The sequence below is a fragment of the Chelonia mydas genome, chromosome 3 (genome assembly GCF_015237465.2).
Source record: "Chelonia mydas isolate rCheMyd1 chromosome 3, rCheMyd1.pri.v2, whole genome shotgun sequence".
Taxonomy (NCBI): Eukaryota; Metazoa; Chordata; order Testudines; family Cheloniidae; genus Chelonia; species Chelonia mydas.
In genome coordinates this window covers 116,270,408-116,292,123 of record NC_057851.1, presented here as the reverse complement: position 1 = coordinate 116,292,123, position 21,716 = coordinate 116,270,408, and the positions used below count along the sequence as shown (strand labels likewise).

General features: G+C 41.3%; 1 protein-coding gene and 1 long non-coding RNA gene across 2 annotated transcripts in view; one reads left to right on the top strand and one right to left on the bottom strand.

Moving 5' to 3' along the window:
- Positions 1–5,883, bottom strand: part of TMEM181 (transmembrane protein 181) — a 56,997-nt gene extending 51,114 nt beyond the window's left edge. The window contains exon 1 of the mRNA XM_037895069.2: positions 5,636–5,883. Within this exon, the coding sequence (XP_037750997.1) occupies positions 5,636–5,766 (131 nt within the window). The 5' untranslated portion in view covers positions 5,767–5,883. The remainder of the gene's footprint in view (positions 1–5,635) is intronic.
- Positions 1–21,716, top strand: part of LOC119565802 — an 83,908-nt gene that overhangs the window by 4,422 nt on the left and 57,770 nt on the right. Inside the window, exon 2 of the long non-coding RNA XR_006290038.1 lies at positions 4,613–4,759. This is a non-coding gene — a long non-coding RNA (uncharacterized LOC119565802). The remainder of the gene's footprint in view (positions 1–4,612; positions 4,760–21,716) is intronic.

The window sequence follows — 21,716 nt, the reverse complement described above, 5'->3', positions numbered from 1 at the left end:
TTCTGTGTTCAGGAGAGGCACAGAACTGTAGTAACAGAGTCTTGAAGGTCAGGACAGAGATATATATTGAACGAATCATGTGATACAGCCTTCATCAAACTTGCCCACACTTTGTATAGCCCAGATGAGATTCCTTAGACCTGGAAGCATAAGATTTACCTACCATCTTTTGAGTCAAAGTCTGTATGATCTTTATCTGCTGCTGCAAACTTGCTCTGAACACACCTGTTGAGTTTTGCCTAACAGCTTTCAGGTAGAATCTACTTCTATTGCTGGTGAAAGTTAGGGATTCATGGCATGAGCTATTGTATTAAAATTAACCATATATTTAGAAAGCAAAAAGCCAGACAGGTGTTTTTGAGGTTGAATCAAACCTATTCATCTAAGGTATAAGGACTGACATCTTATATTTTGAGTCTGTGTGTGCTTAGTTCATGGAAACATCACTTCACCTTAGAGACAGCATCCTGTTTTCTGAATGAGTTTTGAATAGCACTTTCAATAGAAAGATAGCGTCAACATTGTTGTCACATTGGGACCAGCTTCAGTGTACAAGAGATAAAAATGGTTTTTAATGTGCCATGTTACAGAGACTCTAGTCAGATTACAAGTAGTTGCAAATTAAAGCCTATCTAGTAAGCTATTGCTTTAAACACACTACTTAAAATATAACTATAGCATATACTATTGCTTAATGAACAATCATTTGGACAAATGTCAATGCTTATCTGTTGAGTCTTCTGAAAGACTGGACAGCAAAGGCTGTCAAAGACCCACTGAGCAGGCAGAGAGGCATGGGGCTAGATAGTTTATCAAGTCCCTAAACTCACCCTATGTTTCATACTACTCTTTGGTTTTGATAATAGCAAGTATCTAGTAATATATTAATAAAATGTCAAGGTTGCTGCTAATTAAAGACATGAGAAACCTGCTGTCTATGCCAGGATAAAGTTCAAAGTACTCCCCAGCTTTGAGGTTTATCATCTACGTAGGATAGAGCCGTCTCAGGATGAACCCCATGCATTACACCAAGAATTCGTAGATGGTTCAGGCAGCACAAGACAGTGTATGATAAAAGCTTATCACATCTTTTAAACAAGCCCAGTATTTCCTGTGCCAGTTTACTTACATGGTATAGTGTTTATGTTATGGTCATCCTTTAACTTCACTTATTGATAGTATTATATATTTTATTAAGTTGTCTGCCTGTGTGATTTTAAAATATTATTAGACACGTGGGACCCAGTTCATCCCTACTGTAACTCCACTGAACTCCGTGGAAATATACCATGGATGAATTTGGCTAATTATATACATATTTATACAGGCAATTAGAACTATGATTTATAGCATTGTTGATTATTTAGTTGTCTTCTGGTGCTGATATAGTTTTGAATACAATTAAAAGAAGTGATATCATTTTACCCAGAATAAGTATTTGGGAATACCAAATAAGTGAGGGAACACATTTGTGAATTTTAATGGACAAAAATAGATAGTCCAGGACACACAATAAGGATTTGAGGACTCAGAATGATCTAAGATTATTTCTGACCCAGAATAGGCCTTTGTTGGGATGGCACTGCTAAACAACACTTTGAAGCAACTAGGTCAAGAATATGCAGGCTTGCAGCTCCCACCCTCTTTGAGGTTTTTCAACAAGTCCTTCTATCTTGGAGATGAGAAAGTGATGGAACAATATATTTACAATATCTGTGAGCATTTTTACCATGTTGGGAAGAGAAGCTGCAGAGTCATACCTTTAATGATTCATGTATGTACACATTCAGTATCTCAAAAACATTAATTGATTTATCCTTGCAATACCCCTGGGAGACAGGGAAATGTTATTGTCATTTTATAGAAGAGAATAAGGCACAGACAGATTAAGTGACTTGCTCAAGGTCACACAAGAAGTATGTGGCATAGCTGGGAACCCAACCCACCCACCTTTACTTTGAAAAGTTCTAGCACCTCCACACTTTGGAATAGGGACTTGAAATTTGCCAGGGGGGGGGCCTTTGTGTCATAGATGAGCCTAACCTTATTCTCAAAAACAGCCGAAACATTTTGACTGATTTTCGCAAATGTTTGAAATTTGGCAAGTTATAAGCAACTGAAAATAGGTTCTTACACTGGGAAGTATTGCACAACCTTAACCAAATGCTGCTTTTAGTTATAGATCTGCTGTGACATCATGGAATTGCATAATTTGGCCACTACACTACCATTTGAAGGACTGTGTTCCTGCCATTTCCTCCAAACAGCCATGCAAGTTAACTTATAAACTCCCTTCCAAAATTTAGTCACGAAAGTTAAGATTTTCAAAACCTTCTAGGGGATTTAGCTGTTCAACACCCACTGAAATTAATAGAAGCTCTGTTATGAGGGTAAATCTCCTAGTTGGTTTTGAACATACATAATGGTTGAGATTTTCTAAAAGGGCACAAATGTAGAGCCTCTACTAAATCTCCATTGCGTCACAGGAAGACTTAAAGCAGCAGCAGAGGGTCCTCCTAGTATAGGAAAATCTTCAACTACCAGCCCTACATCAGTTGCTCTGCTCCTGCCTCCCTACCTGGCATCAGAGGTATTCCAAGGTCAAGAAGGAGCATGCCAGGGTGGAAGGGGGAGTGGCTTCTTGAGAGCCATTATTCATTGGCATCAGTTAGAGCAACCCTAAAGCTGCTCCAACTTGTGTGGAGGCCAGTATGGCTCACATCAGTCTCCAAGATTGAGAAGAAGGAAACATGATGGTAAGCCACCAATCTTCTCCCCCTTCCCCCAGTGCACTGAGCATTCTCTGACAAACCTGGCCCTAGGTATACTAGAGCTCTATAAATACCATGAGTGGTGATACCAATTATATTATTTACAATATTATTAGATATCACATACATAATGCTGTAAATTTACATGGTGCTTTACAAGCATATAGTAAAATGCATTGCTTGTCCTCAAGAGCTTCCAGTCTAGACACAACTGTAACTTCATTGCCCTGCGAGGTGGCTGATTGTTTTGTCTCCACCCCCAGGATGGTGCATGTGACTTAGGTCACACTGGTCAGTGACTTCATGGACTTGCACAATCCAAATACGTATTAGTTGGGCAAAACTAACTTAGCCCAATGCAGCAGGATATAGAAACCTAGGCTTAAGACTTCTGAATTCCGCCCCTCCCCCATTAGTCGGGGGGGGGGGGGCAAGAGTTTCATGAAAGTTCATTTAAAAGAGCTGTATCTAAAGAAACTAAAAGAGAAAAAGCCTCATTGTCACCTTTCAGCCAGACAATGACAAATCCTGTAAACATCAGGGGCCAGACCCACAGCTAGTGTAAATTAGCATTGCTCCAGTGACGTCAGTGCTGATTTACCCCAGCTGAGGATCTAAACCCAAGTTGCTGATGTGAAAACCATAGCCAATCTCACCCACTGTTCAATGTCACTTCCAAAAGTAGAACAGAGCACACTGGTGGTAATATCAGATGTACAGGAACTTTCTTAAACAGTGTAAAGACTCAATATCCCTACCTGTGAAGGAACTGCTACATTTTATTGGGGTTATCCAAATTAATTGCATTCAAAACACAACTTATAACCAATATCAGTGAAGTATACTTGACAGGAGCAAACATGTCTGCATGAAGATTCAACATGACTGAAAACAGTTAATGTTCCAAAGGATAAATGATGCAAAATCAAAGCCATACAAAACTAGAAAACACAGAAGCATCCCACAGGAATACTATCATACCACAGATGTCACAGTTAAGGTTGTCACCTTGAAGACTGTGGTTGAGAGCTTGATTTGCTTGGAGTAGAGATGGTGTGTGTTTGCAAGTGAGTTTGCATTTGTGAGAAGACAACCATATGTACCTGTATGGCTTTATTCTGTATTTCCTTGTTTCCCATTAAGTGTTATTTGCCCCTCCCAACCCTAACTGTTTTTAGTGAAATTTTTATTTTTGAATTAAAGACAGGCCACACAACCTGATATTTCTAATACTGAATTGCCAAAATCCCCCACACCTCCTAAGCAGCAAGGATTTCTGTTAAAACCTTGTCTAAAACCTTCATCCACAGCTCCTATTTATAAATTAATACTAGTATATTGAGGATGATATAGCTGGTTCTGCCCATCACAACTTATAACCAACAATCAGAAGAGCACACTACAATGTCAAGGACTAGTGAGACTGTAGCTGTCCTTACCAAGAATCTAAAAAGCAGATGCAATTCTACATCTGTTAATGAATTAAAAAAATGGAAGTGCCATGCAGACTGGACTGCTAGATATACAGTGGATAAAAACAGCATATGTAAACCGAGTGGTTCAGCAATAAATGTAACAATACTTAGCCCAAGTCATCCATAGACTCAACATCCTTTGCAAAGGAGACAAAGTATAATTATCCATATTTTACAGATGGGGAAACTGAGACACAGATGGGGTAAAGTGACTTGCCTAAAGTCACACAGTAGGTCAGTGACAGAGCCAGGTCCTTAGTGCAGTGCCATGTACACTGGACCATGTTGCCTCCCCTTCCATATTTACCAAGTGGAACATATTTCTATGTGGAAGATTTGAAATTGACAGGTATTCTTGATCTGCAGGCTTATGTGGCTAGGAGCCCTGAATGAATTAAAGCCCCAGCTTCCTCAGAGGCAACGTACAGCTGTGTTGTTCTAGAAGAGCTAATACCAGCACAACCCACAGCATCATTCTTGATTCAAAAAGCTATTTCCCTGTCAACCACAAAGGTAACAGCATAACATTTTACATTTCTATAGCATCTTTCACCCCACTGGTTCTACAGCAAGTAGTGCAAGCATTTTCAGCTGCTACTATCAGGAGATGATGGCACTGGAAAATGGCAGCCCGGAATTAATTCTACAACTACATTTGGGCCATTCCAGTATAGTCTCTGCCATGCAGTATTGAAAGCCCCTTACTACATACTGTTGGTCAAAACAGGGGGTTAAAGAGAATTTATATTGGAGAGCTGATCAATAATCAAGGAAATAAAATGGCCTGGGATATTTTTGAAAGGAAAGTAGAAGGAACTCATATACAGTAGAACCAGAGAGATCCTTTCCTCGGTCAGCCTATTCACCCTATGGAATTTCAAGAGGATGAGCCTTTTAGCAAACCCCTCCCAACTTTCCAGTGCCCTATTTAAAATGGCCTTTTCTCGTTCAGCTGCCCGGACCAAACCACCACTAAGCAACCTAGGAGGTTGCCACCGCCATGATTCCTAACTAAACATCACCCAACCTCATCAAATCCCAACACAGATGAGGTAGCACAGGCCCGGCAACTCTCCTTCCTTAACACAGCCATGGGAGAGCGCTCCGAAAAGCCCCTCTCCCTCCTAGCCAAGCCGCCTGCAAACGTCCCCGGCAGGCCAGCGGGTGGGGGCCGTGCACGTATTTAACCAGCTGAAGGCAATGGGGGATTGCTTTCGGCTTCCCCCGCTGAGCAGAACAAACACTCCCCACCCCCAGGGGCCTGCAGCGCTGAGCCCTGCGGCTGCAAAGCAGCTCGGTAAGAGCCTGACCGCCCCCGGAGCCCAGCCCCAGCCCCTCCGTGCTTCCCTGCGGGAGGGTGCCCGGCGCTGGCCGCTCCCCAGCCCTTACCGGTAGTAGCGGTCATCCTTGTAGGGGGTCAGGTCCTCTCGGATCTCCCTGTAGGTCTCCTTGACCCTCCGGCAGAAGCGCTTGAGCTCGCCGCAGAGCGGGGTCTCGAAGGCGGGGTACTCCGCGTCCATGCCGCCGCCGCTGCTGCTGCCCGTTCAGCCCCGCGCTCTGCCGGCGGCAGCGGCGAGCCAGGCCCCCCGAGCGAGCGGGCTCCGGCTCCGGGGCCGAGGCGGCGGGTGGCGCTGCCGGCCGCGGGGAGGAGCTGCCAGGCTGGGCCGCCCCGCTGCCCGCCTCACCCCCTCCTCACACGCGCTGCTGAGGTGAGTCCTGGGGGCAGAGCTGCCGTCCCCCCTGGCAGACGGGAGCCTCCGCCGGCCCCGCTGCTTCTCCTGCGTGACGCCGCAGCCCCGGGGGGTGTTGCGGACAGGAGAGAGGGCCGGGCTCGCGGAGGCGGGTAGGAGTGGCCAGTCTGAACCGGAGCGGGGAAGATTTCAGCACCCTGGACAGATTCACCGGGGTGTTACTGGCTTTACCGAGCAGCTCGCCCAGTCCTCCAGCCCAACGTTTCTTCCCCCCCTCCCCCGGCTGCTGTGAGAGGACAGCCCCCGCTGTTGTCATATCTGTTCTGTGTTCTGGTGAGATGATTTTCATTCCCACCCAGAATGTCGTTTTTGTCTGGGCATTATTAAAATGGATTATGATGATGATGATTATTAAACCTTTAGCCGTAGATCTACTCCTCCTTAGATCCTTTAAGTGTAAGGAAAATCTCGGGGGAGATATGTTGTTTTAAAAAGTGTATACCTGTATAAAATGTCCCCCTCCCCCATCGTCAGCGGCTACACTGAAAATGTTAAAATATACATAATGAACAAAGCCCACCAAAACAAGAGGAAATAAAAAGATATTTACCATCATAAACACATAACCTCCAATCAGTTTCTTTTGTAGTGATCACAGATGAAATTCTTAATTAAAAGAAAAAAAAATCCCAGACAAAACCTCTACATTAAGAAGGCGCTAAATTTAAGAGTCATTTAGGGGTAAAGTATTCTACAGGGATATTGTAATTATCCACAAATCAATGGTTCTAACTCCAGGACAGTCAGTTAAGGTTAAACTTAAAATAAACCAAAACATGTTAAGGGGAATACAGTCAGGTCTCTCAAACAACGTTAACTCCACCCTGTCGGGATCCCTGGAGGAGACACAAATGAAAGAAAAAGCCTTTAAAACTCAGTTTAACCTAATTTGGGTCCCCAAATACTAAAATGCCTTATTAATTGTATAGTTATTGCTGCTGTCACTAAAGGGTAGAATTAAGGTTTCTGCTGAAGGAAAAACTTTCAGCTATGAAGAAAAATGGGGAGACATGGACCTTAATCCTATATATTTCCAAATGTAGCCAATGCTCAGGATTTCAGTGAGTTTTGACTATATTTTGGAAGTTTGAAGACTCTTTGACAGGGCAGTTATAGTTATTTGGCCGCTCTAACTATGTAGTCACATACTATAATATATTTGGATTTCTTTTAAGTTTAACCTTAACTGTGAATTTTCCAGCAGTATAATTAGGGCCCTACCAAATTCATGGTCCATTTTGGTCAATTTCATGGTCATAGGATTTAAAAATAATACATTTCAGATATTTAAATCTGAAATTTCCCGGTGTTGTAAGTGTAGGAGTCCTGACTCAAAAGGGAGTTGTGTGTGGGGGGGGGTGTCTTGGTATTGCCACCCTTACTTCTGTGCCTCTGCTGGCAGCGGCTCTGTCTTCAGAGCTGGTTGGTCGGAGAGTGGTAGCTGCTGGCCGGGAGCCCAGCTCTGAACACAGAAATAAGGATGGCATGGTATGGTATTGCTACCCTTACTTCTGTGCTGCTTTCTTCAGATCTGGGTGCCTGACCAGCAGCCGTTGCTCTCAGGCCATCCAACTCTGAAAGCAGCACAGAAGTAAGGGTGGCAATACCATGACCCCCTTGCAGTAACTTTGCAACCCCCTTTTGGGTCAGGACCCCCAGTTTGAGAAATGCTGGTCTCCCCTGTGAAATCTGTATCGGGTAGGGTAAAAATACACAAAAGACAGATTTCACTGTCCGTGAATTTGGTAGGGCCCTATGTATAATGATTGGTTTTGGAATAATTGGCTAAGTGAAACAAGACCCTACTTGCAACTCCACAGCATATCTGTCTGTAATGCAATAAATTAAATATCATATCTGATCAATTCAAAAATTTCAGGGACTATTCATAGCATCAATGGGCAGAACCCTATTGATTTGGGGGGAAATTGGAAATCAGGCTTCTCCAGTTTTCCACTAAAATCACCATTTTATCACTCAGGATACAGGATTGAGGCAACAAACCTGAGGGTTAGGGTGCTGGAGAATTTCCTCTGCCTACAGTGCCATCAAATTAGCATGCTGCTGCCTGGTTTTAATGGAAATCAGGCTGCTGAAAGCCTCTCATCCCCCCCATTCTGACCACCTCCTGCCAGGTGCGCTTCTCATCCCCCGCACTCCAACCAGGACCCCAGTTAGACAGGCCATTTGTTTCCCTACTCTGACCAGCTCCCAGCTCTCCATTTGGGTACTCAGGATACGGAGATGGAGGTCAAGGGGCTGTACCATAGTGGGGGCAAGGGGTCCAGCTGGGTGAACAGTTCAGCCTACACAAGCAACAGTATGTAGTCCTCTAGTACAACAGCCCTGTAATGTATTTTACTCTAAATTACAGATAGGTATTCCCAACCATCACTCCATTTTAATAATTCCTGGACAAAAACTACATTATCTAAATTATATCCATTTAAAAACAGTATTAATTCAGAGGGAGCAAATTAGTCATAGATTTTTTAGGCCAGAAAGGACCACTGTGATCATCTAATCTGATGTCATGCATTACACAAGTCATAGGACTTCCCTGAATTTCATAGAGCCGCCAGATGAGGTTATTATTAAGATAGACCTTTATGGAAAATTTCTATAGGCATTAATTCAAAAGAATCAGCTTTCAATATGTTTTTGAACAACCCTAGAATTGAATAAATAATTATATCCCTGCTATAGAAATCTATACGATTTTTTAAAAAGCTATACAAAAATATCATTCCTGATTAAATTCTATGGACCTGATTTGTATTTACATTAAAGCTAATTTAGACCACTCTGGTACTGTAAAGATGGGTAACAGTGTGTGTAAAAGAAAATCATGCTTTAAGAGCCCTTTGCGCTACAATAGTGGTGTAAAGTGTAATGAGAATCAATCCTTGTAGGTTTTTTAGAGTAATTTCTGTAGAACTCTATTGAATTTTATAGGGTTTTTCCTGAAAGGAGTTCACACTGAAGCCTTGTTTTAAAAGTATTCTACTGAAAGATACATTAGTAGCTTCATGAACAAATGTCAATTATTTGGTATCAGTACTCATTAAACTTGCAGGAGTTTAACATTCATGTCTCATTTTTAATCTCTCAAGAATAAATAAAGGAGGAAAGCAACCTTTATTATTATGAAGGCTCTTCAAATTTTGGGAGGATTTTTCCATCTTTACTTTTAGATAGTATTTTATTTATTATAATATTAGAGCACACACTCCTAATTAAACATCTTCAGATTAGAGGTACTCAAGAGGCCACCAATGTAGCAGTGTCTTTTAGAAAATAAAAATAAAAATGTTCAAACTCAGAATAGAGACAGATATATTAAGACATATATACCTTCCTGTCCATTTGGGTGAAACAGTCAAATAGGATTTCATGAAAACATTTATTGAAGTTGAAATGTTATAGAAAGTATGCAGGCATTAATAGTGCCTTCATAGTGATGGTTGAATTTTGCACTTTAAAACAGGGATTAAGCTTCTTTGTGTGAATAATACTGTGCATGGGCTCTCAACCTGGTGGTCATGAACAGGTATCTGGGGTCATGGCTGCCTTCTTATATATCAGGGGGTAGCCATGTTAGTTTATATCCACAAAAACAACGAGGAGTCCGGTGGCACCTTAAAGACCAACAGATTTATTTGGGCATAAGCTTTCGTGGGTAAAAAACCCACTTCTTCAGATGCATGGAGTGAAAATTACAGATACAGGCATAAAATATATATTGTCACATGAAGAGAAGGGAGTTACCTTACAAGTGGAGAACCAATGCTGAAGGCCAATTTAGTCAGGGTGGACGTAGTCCACTCCCAATAATTGATGCGGAGGTGTCAATACCAAGAGAGGGAAAATTGCTTTTGTAATGAGCCAGCCACTCCCAGTCCCTATACAAGCCCAAACTGATGGTGTTAAGTTTGCACATGAATTGTAGCTCAGCAATTTCTCTTTGAAGTCTGTTTTTGAAGTTTTTTTTTTTGTTGTTGAAATATGGCTACTTTTAAATCTGTTGTTGAGTGTCCAGGGAGACTGAAGTGTTCTCCTACTGGCTTTTGTATGTTACCATTCCTGATGTCTGATTTGTGTCCATTAATCCTTTTGCGTTGAGACTGTCTGGTTTCGCCAATGTACATGGCAGAGGGGCATTGCTGGCACATGATGGCATATATCACATCAGTAGATGTGCAAGTGAATAAGCCTCTGATGGTGTGGTTGGGTCCTATGATGGTGTCGTTAGAGTAGATATGGGGACAGAGGAGGCAATGGGGTTTGTTACAGGGATTGGTTCTTGGGTTAGTGTTTCTGTGGTGTGTAGTTGCTGGTGAGTGTTTGCTTCAGTTTGGGGGGCTGTCTGTAAGCGAGGATTGGCTTGCCTCCCATGGCTTGTGAAAGTGGGGGATTGTTTTCCAGGATAGGTTATAGATTGTTGATGATGCACTGGGGAGGTTTTAGCTGGGGGCTGTATGTGATGGCCAGTGGTTTTCCATTATTTTCCTTGTTGGACCTGTCCTGTAGTAGGTGATTTCTGGGTACCCTTCTCGCTGGATCAACCTGTTTCCTCACTTCCCCAAGTGAGTATTGTAGTTTTAAGAATGCTTGATAGAGATCTTGTAGGTGTGTGTCTCTGTCGGAGGGATTGGAGCAAATGCGGTTGTATCTTAAGGCTTGGCTGTTGACAATGGATCGTGTGATGTGTCCTGGATGGAAGCTGGAGGCATGTAGGTAAGTATAGTGGTCAGTAGGTTTCCGATATAGGGTGGTGTTTATGTGACCATCACTTATTTGCACTGTAGTGTCCAGGAAGTGGACTGGTCCAGGCTGAGGTTGATGATGGGGTGGAAATTGTTGAAATCCAGGTGGAATTCTTCAAGGGCCTCCTTCCTGTGGGTCCATATGATGAAGATGTCATCAATATAGTGTAAGTAGAGGAGGGGCGCTAGGGGACGAGAGTTGAAGAAGCATTGTTCTAAGTCAGCCATAAAAATGTTAGTATACTGTGGGGCCATGAGGGTACCCATAGCAGCTGTGCTGACTTGAAGGTATAGGTTGTCCCCAAATTTTGAAATGGTTATGGGTGAGGACAAAGTCACAAAGCTCATGTTGCTTTCTCATGTTGTTAAATAGGAGGGAGGTACCATCGAGCTGGGGAAAATTTTTGTCAAAAGGAGGAATTAAAGTGTTTAAGGCTCCAGTTCAGTAAAACCACAATTTTGAACTATTTTAAAAATTGCCATCTTTGTAAAGAGCATCACTTATTTTTAGTTTGTATTGGAAGTTGTGCAATAATTGTAATAAATAAATGAAAAAAATAGGTTAAAAGGTTAACTGCTTGTTCCCATTTAACTACATACAACTGACCTTTTTTATCAAAAGGTAACAGCAACAGGGTATGCTTCAGACTCTGAACCAGCAGAAAAAACATTATTGCAAAGATGCAAGCTGGTTTCCTTCGTGTTGTTCTGTTACTATATCCATCAGAGCACCAGGGGACATTAAGCCTTTGGCATCACACCATTCCAGAGACCCTACATTAGCATGAATGCAGTTTTATTGGCACATCAAGAAATCATGAGTATTAGTATACAGAGATCAAGTCTACAAGTTATAAGAGGTTTATCGTTGGCAAGATAATTGTGTGGTCTTTAACTGCTAGGATTATAGCATTTCCAGACAAATGAATACTGAGAATCGTGTGTATTTTACATACATATAAAGATTCAATGAGGCTGTGGTTTCATTATGAAGTCAGTGGCAAAGCTCCCATTAACTTCAAGGAGGTCAGGGTTTCGCCCTCAGTCGCCAAAGGGTCAAAGTCATATATACTTAGATTTTCAGAAAGCCTTTGACAAGGTCCCTCACCAAAGGCTCGTAAGCAAACCGAGCTATCATGGGTAACTGGGAAGGTCCTCTTATGGATTGGTAACTGGTTAAAAGATAGGAAACAAAGCGTAGGAATAAATTATCAGTTTTCAGAATGGAGAGAGGTAAATAGTGGTGTCCTCCGGGGGTCTGTACTGGCCCAGTCCTATTCAATGTATTCATAAATGATCTGGGAAAAGAGGTAAACAGTGAGGTGGCAAAATTTGCAGATGATACAAAACTACTTAAGATAGTTAAGTCCCAGGGAGACTGTGAAGAGCTATAAAAGCGTCTCCCAAAACTGGGTGACTGAGCAACAAAATGGCACATGAAATTCAGTGTTGATAAACACAGAATAATGCACATTGGAAAACATAATCCCAATTATACATATAAAATGATGGGGTCTAAATTAGCTGTTTCCACACAAGAAAGAGATCTTGGAGTCATTGTGGATTGTTCTCTGAAAACATCCACTAGGTGTGCAGCAGCAGTCAAAAAAGCAAACAATGTTGGGAATCATTAAGAAAGGGATAGATAATAAGACAGAAAACATCATATTGCCTCTATATAAATCCATTGTACGCCCACATCTTGAATACTGCATGTAGATGTGATCACCCCATCTCAAAAAACATATATATTGGAATTGAAAAAGGTTCAGAAAAGGGCAACAGAAATGATTAGGGGTATGGAACAGCTGCCATATGAGAAGCGATTAATAAGACAGGGAGTTTTCAATTTGGAAAAGAGACAACTAAAGGGGGATATGATAGAGGTCTATAAATTCATGACTGGTGTGGAGAAAGTAAGTGTTGTTTACTCCTCATAACACAAGAACTAGGGGTCACCAAATGAAATTAATAGGCAGCAGATTTAAAACAAACAAAAGGAAGTATTTTTTCACACAACGCACAATCACCCTGTGGAACTCCTTGCAGGAGGATATTGTGAAGGCCAAGACTATAACAGGATTCAAAAAAGAACTAGATAAGTTCATGGAGCATAGGTCCATTAATAGCTATTAGCCAGGATGGACAGGGATGGTGCCCCTATCCGCTGTTTGCCAGAAGCTTGGAATGAGAGACAGGGAATGGATCACTTGATGATTGCCTGTTCTGTTCATTCCCTCTGGTGCACCTGGCATTGGTCACTGTCGGAAGACAGGATACTGGGCTAGATGGACATTTGGTCTGACCCAGTATGGCCATTATGTTCTTATCCTCCTTCAGATACTAAGTTTAGCTGCATTGAGTCTCTCTCAGCATACACGACTCTAAGTCACAGATAACCAGACTTTTTGAAAATATTGGACTTCATTAGCCATTCTCAGAAAAGCAAATACACTGTACAATAATTTACTGTGTAGTTGATTCTTAAATACAGCCATGTGGAAAGTGATTCCAAGGGAACTGCTTTTGTAATTGTTACAGTTCATTTCTTCAGCTTTCAATAAAGGCACAATTTCAGTTACTGCAATTTTAAGGGGATTGAACTATAAGTTATGTTTGAGCATCTATATATAATAAAACTGTAAGACCTGTATCTATGCTAACAGTCCTAGATCATTGTGGTATCAGAGGTAACTCAACCAATCACCACTCTTACTCTACGGCTAATTTGCATTGCAACAGTTTCATTGGTTGTACAAAGTCAGTGATAAGGAGACAGCAGAGATGGTAAATTACTTAGCCCAGATGTCACACAGTTCTTCAAAGTTGATTCATCACCTGTACAACTCAATGCAAATTTCCCAGTGCAACTCTCACACCCATACAGATCAACATGACCATCCACACAACACCACAACCAGCACACACAATAACTCCAAACAAACACACAGGTGTGCATGCTGCATGGAGGGGCTGATTCACCATCCACCATTCGCAAACCAATTCAGATCTCCCAGCTGAATGCACACTCATTCACCCTCACTCATACTTACCATACATTGTAGCAGCAAAGTCACAGGTCATCCATAGTTTTTAACTGAACTTACCCTGGGAGTGAAATACCCAACTCCACCTTTCACCAAAGCAAATTTTAACTTTAAACGCAATTCTGTAGGCAGGACAGGTTTGTGGACAAGACCATGTTGATTTCCACCCCAACACCTTTGGAAATGGTCAGACTATTACTACTTGAAAATTGGTTATTGAGTCTGTAGGGTAGTTATTCAAAGTGTTTTGTTTTGTTTTTCAAACAAGCATACCATATTGCCCTCAGAATGGTCCATGTGAATTGCTACAATACTAGATGTGGTGTATTTCTTTAAAGAAAAACTGACGTAAGTGTGACTGGATCCCTGGGGTGCAGCCGGGGACTGTGGGACCGCTGTACCCGCTTAACTTTCTCCAGCCTGGGCTGTCTCTCACAATGCCTTGCTAGTGACCAGCAGTAAACCCTTCCAGGCACTGTTATCACTCAGCACAGCTGCATGTGTGGAGCCCCACAGCTAGCTAGATTGCATGAATACTCCCAGAGCCACTCATGAATCACACAGAGAAAGGCACTGGCCAAATCCTCCCAGCACTGTACCTCAGGAATATACCATCTTGCACTGCTCAAGTCGAGCAGTACAAATTTATTAATTGGTTCACCACTTCATTAATGAAAAGTGGACATACACCAGCATTTGCAAAGCTGAACAGATTTGCCACACACTTCAGGCAAACTCACTAGTAAAGATAAACAGTTAAACAAATTTACTGACTACAAAAAATAGGCAAAAAGTCAGCTCGTTACCAAAATAAAATAAAATATATAAGCATGCAGTCTAAACTCTCAACCCTATTAGACTGGGCAACATCTAGATTAAGCAGTGTTTCTTACCCCACTGGATACTGCAGTTCATAGTATACAGATTTCACCCTTGAAACCTGGGCCAGTCTCCTCTGTTGGAGCTCAAGTCTACTCAGTGTCCTTGTTGCTTACAGCATAGGTGGGGGCAGGAGGAAGGCGAAACATGCGCCACCTGTGTTCTGTTTTATACTCTCATGAGCTTGGAGAACACAAGTCCCATGTATGTCTGGTGGGCATTGCTGAGTCCCCAGGCAAGGTTGAGCAATTCCCCTGGTGTGGCCTCATGCAGGTGAGTCACTGAATTATAGCTCTCTTGCTGGACAATGGCTGTTGATGGTTGTTTGACACCTTGCCCAGGCATTAGTTAGTCCCCTTGCTGTTGTCTCTGGGGAGCAAATATCTGGTTGATTCCCCAACTTACAGCATGTTTTAGTGACAACCATACAACACAATCTCATAACTTCATATGCACTAAAGATATACATATTCAGATAGAACAGTGACTTTCAGCTGATCATAACCTTTTCCCTGATACCTCACATGGCATGCTTTATATGCAATATCACAATTGTATACAGATGAGGATTATAGGGTTTACAGGGCACTCCCCCAAGGTACTGAATGTTACAGAAAGATGTTTATAAAATATGGATAACGATTTTTTAAAATGTTTATTATAAAGGACAGTTAGATTTTGGTTGTAACATAAAAGCAAACACAAAAAAGGATATTAAATAATGAAGTATTCTTAAATTTGCGAGAGCCACAGAATCAGTGAGTTGTCCAAGTTAAGGTGGCAAATGTCTCCTTAGGGCTTGTCTACAGGCAGAGTTGCAGCAGTTTAATTTAAGGTTTGATTTTTAAACCAATTTAATTTATAACAGTACAAAAGTCTGTTTGGACAATCTTATTTCAGTTTAAACCAGGCCTGCTTTCATTTAACTTAAGTCTATTAGGAACAGGTTTAAGCTAAACCAAAATAAGACAATTTAATACCAAAATAAGAATATCTACACAGGAGTTTGTACAAGCTAAACTAATGCAAATCTATGTGTAGACAAGGCATAGGGCCCCAATCCTCCAACTGAAATAGATCCCTGAACCTGCACAGAGACCACTGAAGTCAATGTGACCTGACACAAGGGTTCATGTGTGACAGATTTATGGTACCAATCTGCCTCAGGGGTCAGGTGATCAGGCTGAGGCCGCAGGATCTTCAGGGGAGGAGATGAAGAGCACACCAAGTGTCTGAATTTTAAAACTTTATTGATAAAACAACAGTGGAGAGTGCTGCGGGGGGGAGGTCCCCTGTCACTCAAAAGGAAGGAAGAAAGCGTTACTTCCCCAAGCCCTAACCCACTTTCATACTCCCACGTGCACTACCCAAGGCTGGCCGGGCCTGGGTGTAACGTAAGAAGAAGAGGGGGAGGGGTGGGCATGAGTTCTGTCCTGTGCGCACAGGTTGTCCAGGGTCCGCTGTTGATCTCCGATTTGCCTCAGCTCCTGGGAGGTTTTTAAATCCTGGGGTCTCTTGGGGGCGTCTCCTTCAGAGACCTTTGTTCCCCATGCTTTGTGTACCAGTCCAAACCAGCCTTTCATGGCGTCTTCAGCTTTCCCAAACACACCGGTTTCAGGGCCTTGAGACAGTTATGTTTTTTCCTTGTTGGCCTTCGTCATCTCACTCCTTTTCGCGGCCCCTGCATTTCATTCAACAACTATTTCTCATGGCTGGTTGAGGCGGGTGGACTCTCCCCTCCCCTGCTTCTGTCTTGGCAGGTAGCAGAGTGGCCTTGGGCTGGAGTCAGCTCCTTATCTTTGAGTTTAGCTGGAACATCAAGTTATCCCATTCTTTTCTTCTTTCCTCCCCCTTTGGCCTCTCACAGCCTGCAAAGAAATCTTCCACTCCACACTCACACCTTTGACCCTCACCAAAATGCTTTGCGATGCTTGCAACAGCATTAGCAACATGCAGTGCTGATCTGCCTTCCCAGGGAACCCCTGCGGGGGCGGGGGCATGAGGGAGTGACACATGCATGCAGATCCAGTTGCAAGATTGGAGTCTTAAACCTATTGCAAAGGAAAAGATCTGGTGTTGAATGGTTATTTAAACAGGGCCCAAGTGTGTGATCGATATTATGTGCTAAAATATCTAGGAAAAACTGAATATGTCCATGAGAACTTGGCAGTGATCGAAAACCAGTTTCAGCTCAGAGTTAAATAATAATAATCATTGAGTTTTCTCCAGGAATTGAAATTAGAGGGGGTATTCAAATTTACAGAAAGTTTGGAAAATGACTAAATTGGCAACACTACTTTGTAACTAGTTGACCACTGGGAGGGATGGGGAAGTTCGGGGGGGTGTAGAGTAGTCCCATAATAAGAATGTTGAAACAGCCATTTAACCACTTTAACTTTCTCATAACCACTCATGTAACATAATAAATCAGGCCTTCTGCTACTTGAGTTTAAGTAGCTCTCAAGATTGCCACTTTTCCCCTAGGACAATTTTCTATACCTTTTTTTAAAATGGGGAAATACTGGAAAAGGAAATAAAATAAGATTATAAAAAGAAGAAATGGGGCAGATTATGTGCTCTGATCTGCTCCCTTTGTGCTGCTCAGGTGCCAGCTAACTCCACATTAAGGTGAGCGATGTCAGTGAACAATGACATACGGAACAGTTTACACAAATGAGGTGAAAGAGTATTTGGAAAAATCTCAATAAAATAGATCTCTTGGTCTGAAATCACATCAGTGCCTGACATTACTTAGTAGAGGAACTTATTAAGCCACTAACAACCATTTTCTATGCCTCTGGAAGAAAAGGTTATTACCAGAGGACTAGATGAGCTGATGTGGTTCTAATGCTCCAAAGCTATCCTGGCAATAATACTTCTATAAATCTAACTTGAGTACCTAGTGAAATATTGGAGATATTGAATAACTAGAAGACAAAAGCATGATAAGCAAGGAAGAGCATGGGACCTACAAATAATAAATCTTACCACGGAAACAATTCTATCCAATTACTGAACTAGCAGAGAAAGTTAACATAAGAATGGTTGTCATATTTGGACTCTAGTAAAGTATTAGATGGTACCCCACACAATTCTATTAGAAAAAATATATCAGGCTTGAAAAATCTTATAAATGGATTTAAATTTTGTCAGACTGGAGCAGAGAAGAATCATAAATGACATAGACTGCACATATTTTAGGTAAAGTGTTTTAGTGAGATCATGTAGCGATCAGTGTTTTGTTAAATATTGTCATTAAAGATTTGGCAAAATGAAGCTTGTGCATGATACAAAGCAAGGGTGAACTGCAGACAACCCTGAGGGTATAGAGAGAAAATACAAATGGAGCTGTAAGGAGAAGAAATAGTGGTTGATAAATAGTTGATAAAACAAGATTCAGCGTGGAAAAATGCAAACTAATACATCTAGGAGAAAACAATCCAAGACATAGCTACATAACAGGAGAATGATCCTTGGAAAGTAGTATTGCTATGAAAAACCTGGACCTATCTGATAGAAATGAGAAATGAACTTGCAGCTATAAAGGCTGGCCTTACAGGCCCATTAGAAATGCTTAGATAGATAAATCTAGATCTTCAAGGCCTCTTGGAAGGAAAGGGAATATGCAAAAATAAATGAACTAATCCACAAAAATCCACTCAAGTCAAAACAGTCCTTTGCACTCCTTTCACTGTGCCTTAGAAATGAGATTTCTTGTGATTTATATCTACTTTGATCAGGTGCAAGACAGTGCAAAGTCTGACCTATGAGCTCTTTTGAAATTTAATGTGGATAAATGTAAAGTAATGCACACTGGAAAAAATAACCCCAACTATACATACAATATGATGGGGCCTAATTTAACTACAAGTTCTCAGGAAAGAGATCTTGGAGTCATCATGGATACTCTGAAGACATCCACGCAGTGTGCAGTAGCAGTCAAAAAAGCAAACAGGATGTTAGGAATCATTAAAAAAGGGATAGAGAATAAGATGGAGAATATCTTATTGCCCTTATATAAATCCATGGTATTCCCACATCTTGAATACTGCGTACAGATGTGGTCTCCTCATCTCAAAAAACATATACTGGCATTAGAAAGGTTCAGAGAAGGGCAACTAAAATGATTAGGGGTTTCGAACGGGTCCCATATGAGGAGAGATTAAAGAGGCTAGGACTTTTTAGCTTGGAAAAGAGGAGACTAAGGAGGGATATGATAGAGGTATATAAAATCATGAGTGGTGTGGAGAAAGTGAATAAGAAAAAGTTATTTACTTTTTCCCATAATATAAGAACTGGAGGCCACCAAATGAAATTAATGGGCAGCAGGTTTAAAACAAATAAAAGGAAGTTCTTCACACAGCGCACAGTCAACCTGTGGAACTCCTTGCCTGATGAGGTTGTAAAGGCTAGGACTATAACAGGGTTTAAAAGAGAACTAGATAAATTCATGGAGGGTAAGTCCATTAACGGCTATTAGTCAGGATGGGTAAGGAATGGTGTCGCTAGCCTCTGTTTGTCGGAGGGTGGAGATGGATGGCAGGAGAGATATCACTTGATCATTACCTGTTGGGTTCACTCCCTCTGGGGCACCTGGCATTGGCCACTGTTGACAGACAGGATACTGGGCTGAATGGACCTTTGGTCTGACCCAGTATGGCCATTCTTATATTTTTATGTGATCAATACTGAAAAGTCTATTGAAAGAGGTTGATTTTCAAGGGCAAAGGAGAGAAAACCAAATAATCCCTTAATGCACCTTAGTTATGTATTTCAGTGTATGTTGTAGACTATCTGGGTTACTCCCTTCTTGGCTATTAGAACCTGAACTTGCTCCCCTTGGAATCAATGGAGGTTTGCCACTGATTCTGTGGGAGCAGAACCAAACCTTCTGTCCTTTACGCCAGTCTCCTCTCTGTCTTATTGAACAGCAGCTATTCTTCCACCCCCTAGAGTAGGTTTCACCACAGTGATACCTATGTCACAGCAAAGTATTTCTTTTGCTATTCTTTCTGAAGGGTACTTTTAAGTGTTTCAGAAGTCTCCCATTTCCTGTAATCTGGTTACTTGCTTTTCATGCAAATTCCAAACCTCAATCTATATGTAAAATTAAAAAATTCAGTAATGTTTGGTAATTTACATATTCCATTTAAATGAAAAAGGATATGCTTAAGTGAAAACAGATCCCACCTGGGTTACTAATAATGCCGAAGATAATAAAAATTTTAGACTTTAAAATGTCTATATTTCCTTTTCACTATTTGAGCTGGCTGTTTACTTTTCACATTTCACTGAAACTAGACTGGCCAGTTCAACTCTCCAGGTCTCACCCATTAGCACAATGCTACAATGATCATTTACAAACACTTCAGGGCAATGTTCAAATCCATATAAAATGCTGTTTTCCTAGAAATTTAAAAACAATGTGACAACATTGTGACGGACTGACAATTTCCTGCAATATCCTGAATGAACTTGATTGAATTAAGTTAAACTTTATTGAATTAGGTTAATGCCTTGAGGGGTCGTTGTATTAAAAATGTGGTTGTGTATGTGTTATTGTGGCATTATAGTATTTCCATGGAAGGGTAAGTAGGAGAACAAACAGCAGGGAGTTTCAGGTTATAACATCTCAGGAAAAACTACCCTCTGGAAAGATACACATACACTAGTGTAAACTGGATTCTCTAGGAACAGACAAAACAAAGCCAGGGTTTTTAAACTGGCTCATGGCCTTCCTGATCCAGCAAGTGGACAGGCCCTCTGGTCTGTGGAGGGCCTCAATCCTTAGGGTAGAATTGGAAGCACTGTGCCTCTAGAATCCATGTTAGGGTTGGGGTTAATTCTCGTAAGCTTATTAGGCTGTGTGTAGATTCTTTTGTTGTTTTTAAGCTGTTTGCTCTGTAATTCTTTTTTTATCTTGAGTATAAAGTAGGCTTGTACAGGAAGTGAGGAGTGGTAACTTACAATTGTTGACACTATTATCAGCCTCTGAAGAGAAAGCAACCTGTCTGTGCTGGGAAATATACAGTGAAGGCAGGGACCTGTGCAGCTTGGGAATATGTCAGTCAGAAGGGAGAGAGATGTGGGTCTCCACTCAGAAAGGCAATGGCTGGGAAGCTGGAACCTGAAAGTGGGGGCTCTTGTGAACCACTGAGGGGAAATACAGGTGCAGTTGCCCTGATCTGTGACAAAACATGTCTAGTGATATAGACTGTCCGTTGTTTATTTTTTTTAATCTACATTTTGGTCTTAAGCATTGTTCCTTTCAAAAGGCAGGCATGGTACTTTGAGACACATACTCCAGTCTTCTAAAATATTAGGGTTAACTGAATAATGATGCTATTTACACCATATCATTATTCAGAGAAGATATCACTACTCAGCTATATTATTTATCATACTTTTTATATTTGTTTCCCAGTTGCCAGAGTGATTCTGGGAATCTCAGAGGATTCAATTGAAACTAATGTGAAAATATTAAAATATGTCAAAAACTTTGGAAAGTTCCTCCCTTGCTTTTTTAAAAAACAACTTACCGTCTATACTACAGAAACCATTTGAGGAAAGGTGGGTGAGGTGAAATGGGATGAACTCATACTACTGCAACGCATAATCTTTAATACTAGGGGACCTAATTCAGCAAGGTAGTTAGCCATGTGCTTAAATGTAAGCAGGAGTAGGTCCATTAACTTCACTGGAAAAAAATAATAAAGGCTTTAAGATGTGCTTGTTAGGCAGTGTTGTTCCAAACAGTAATGTATGGAACAATCTTGCATTGACAAATAGATGGACATCAATAGGCTTTTTTTTTTCTAGTTTGCCACTTTCCAGATCTGTATGGCTTTTTCTAAAGTTCTCTCACACATTTTCTTATTGCTGCAGCCTTCCCTAATCAGGGAATCTCTTAAGGGGCCAAAATTGCAAGACTGTCTCTTTTGCTTCAACCCTCTAACATATTCCTCAATACTTTTGGGGCGGGGGGTTGTTTGTTTGTTTTCACTTGTGGAAGAGGCCTCTTTCATTG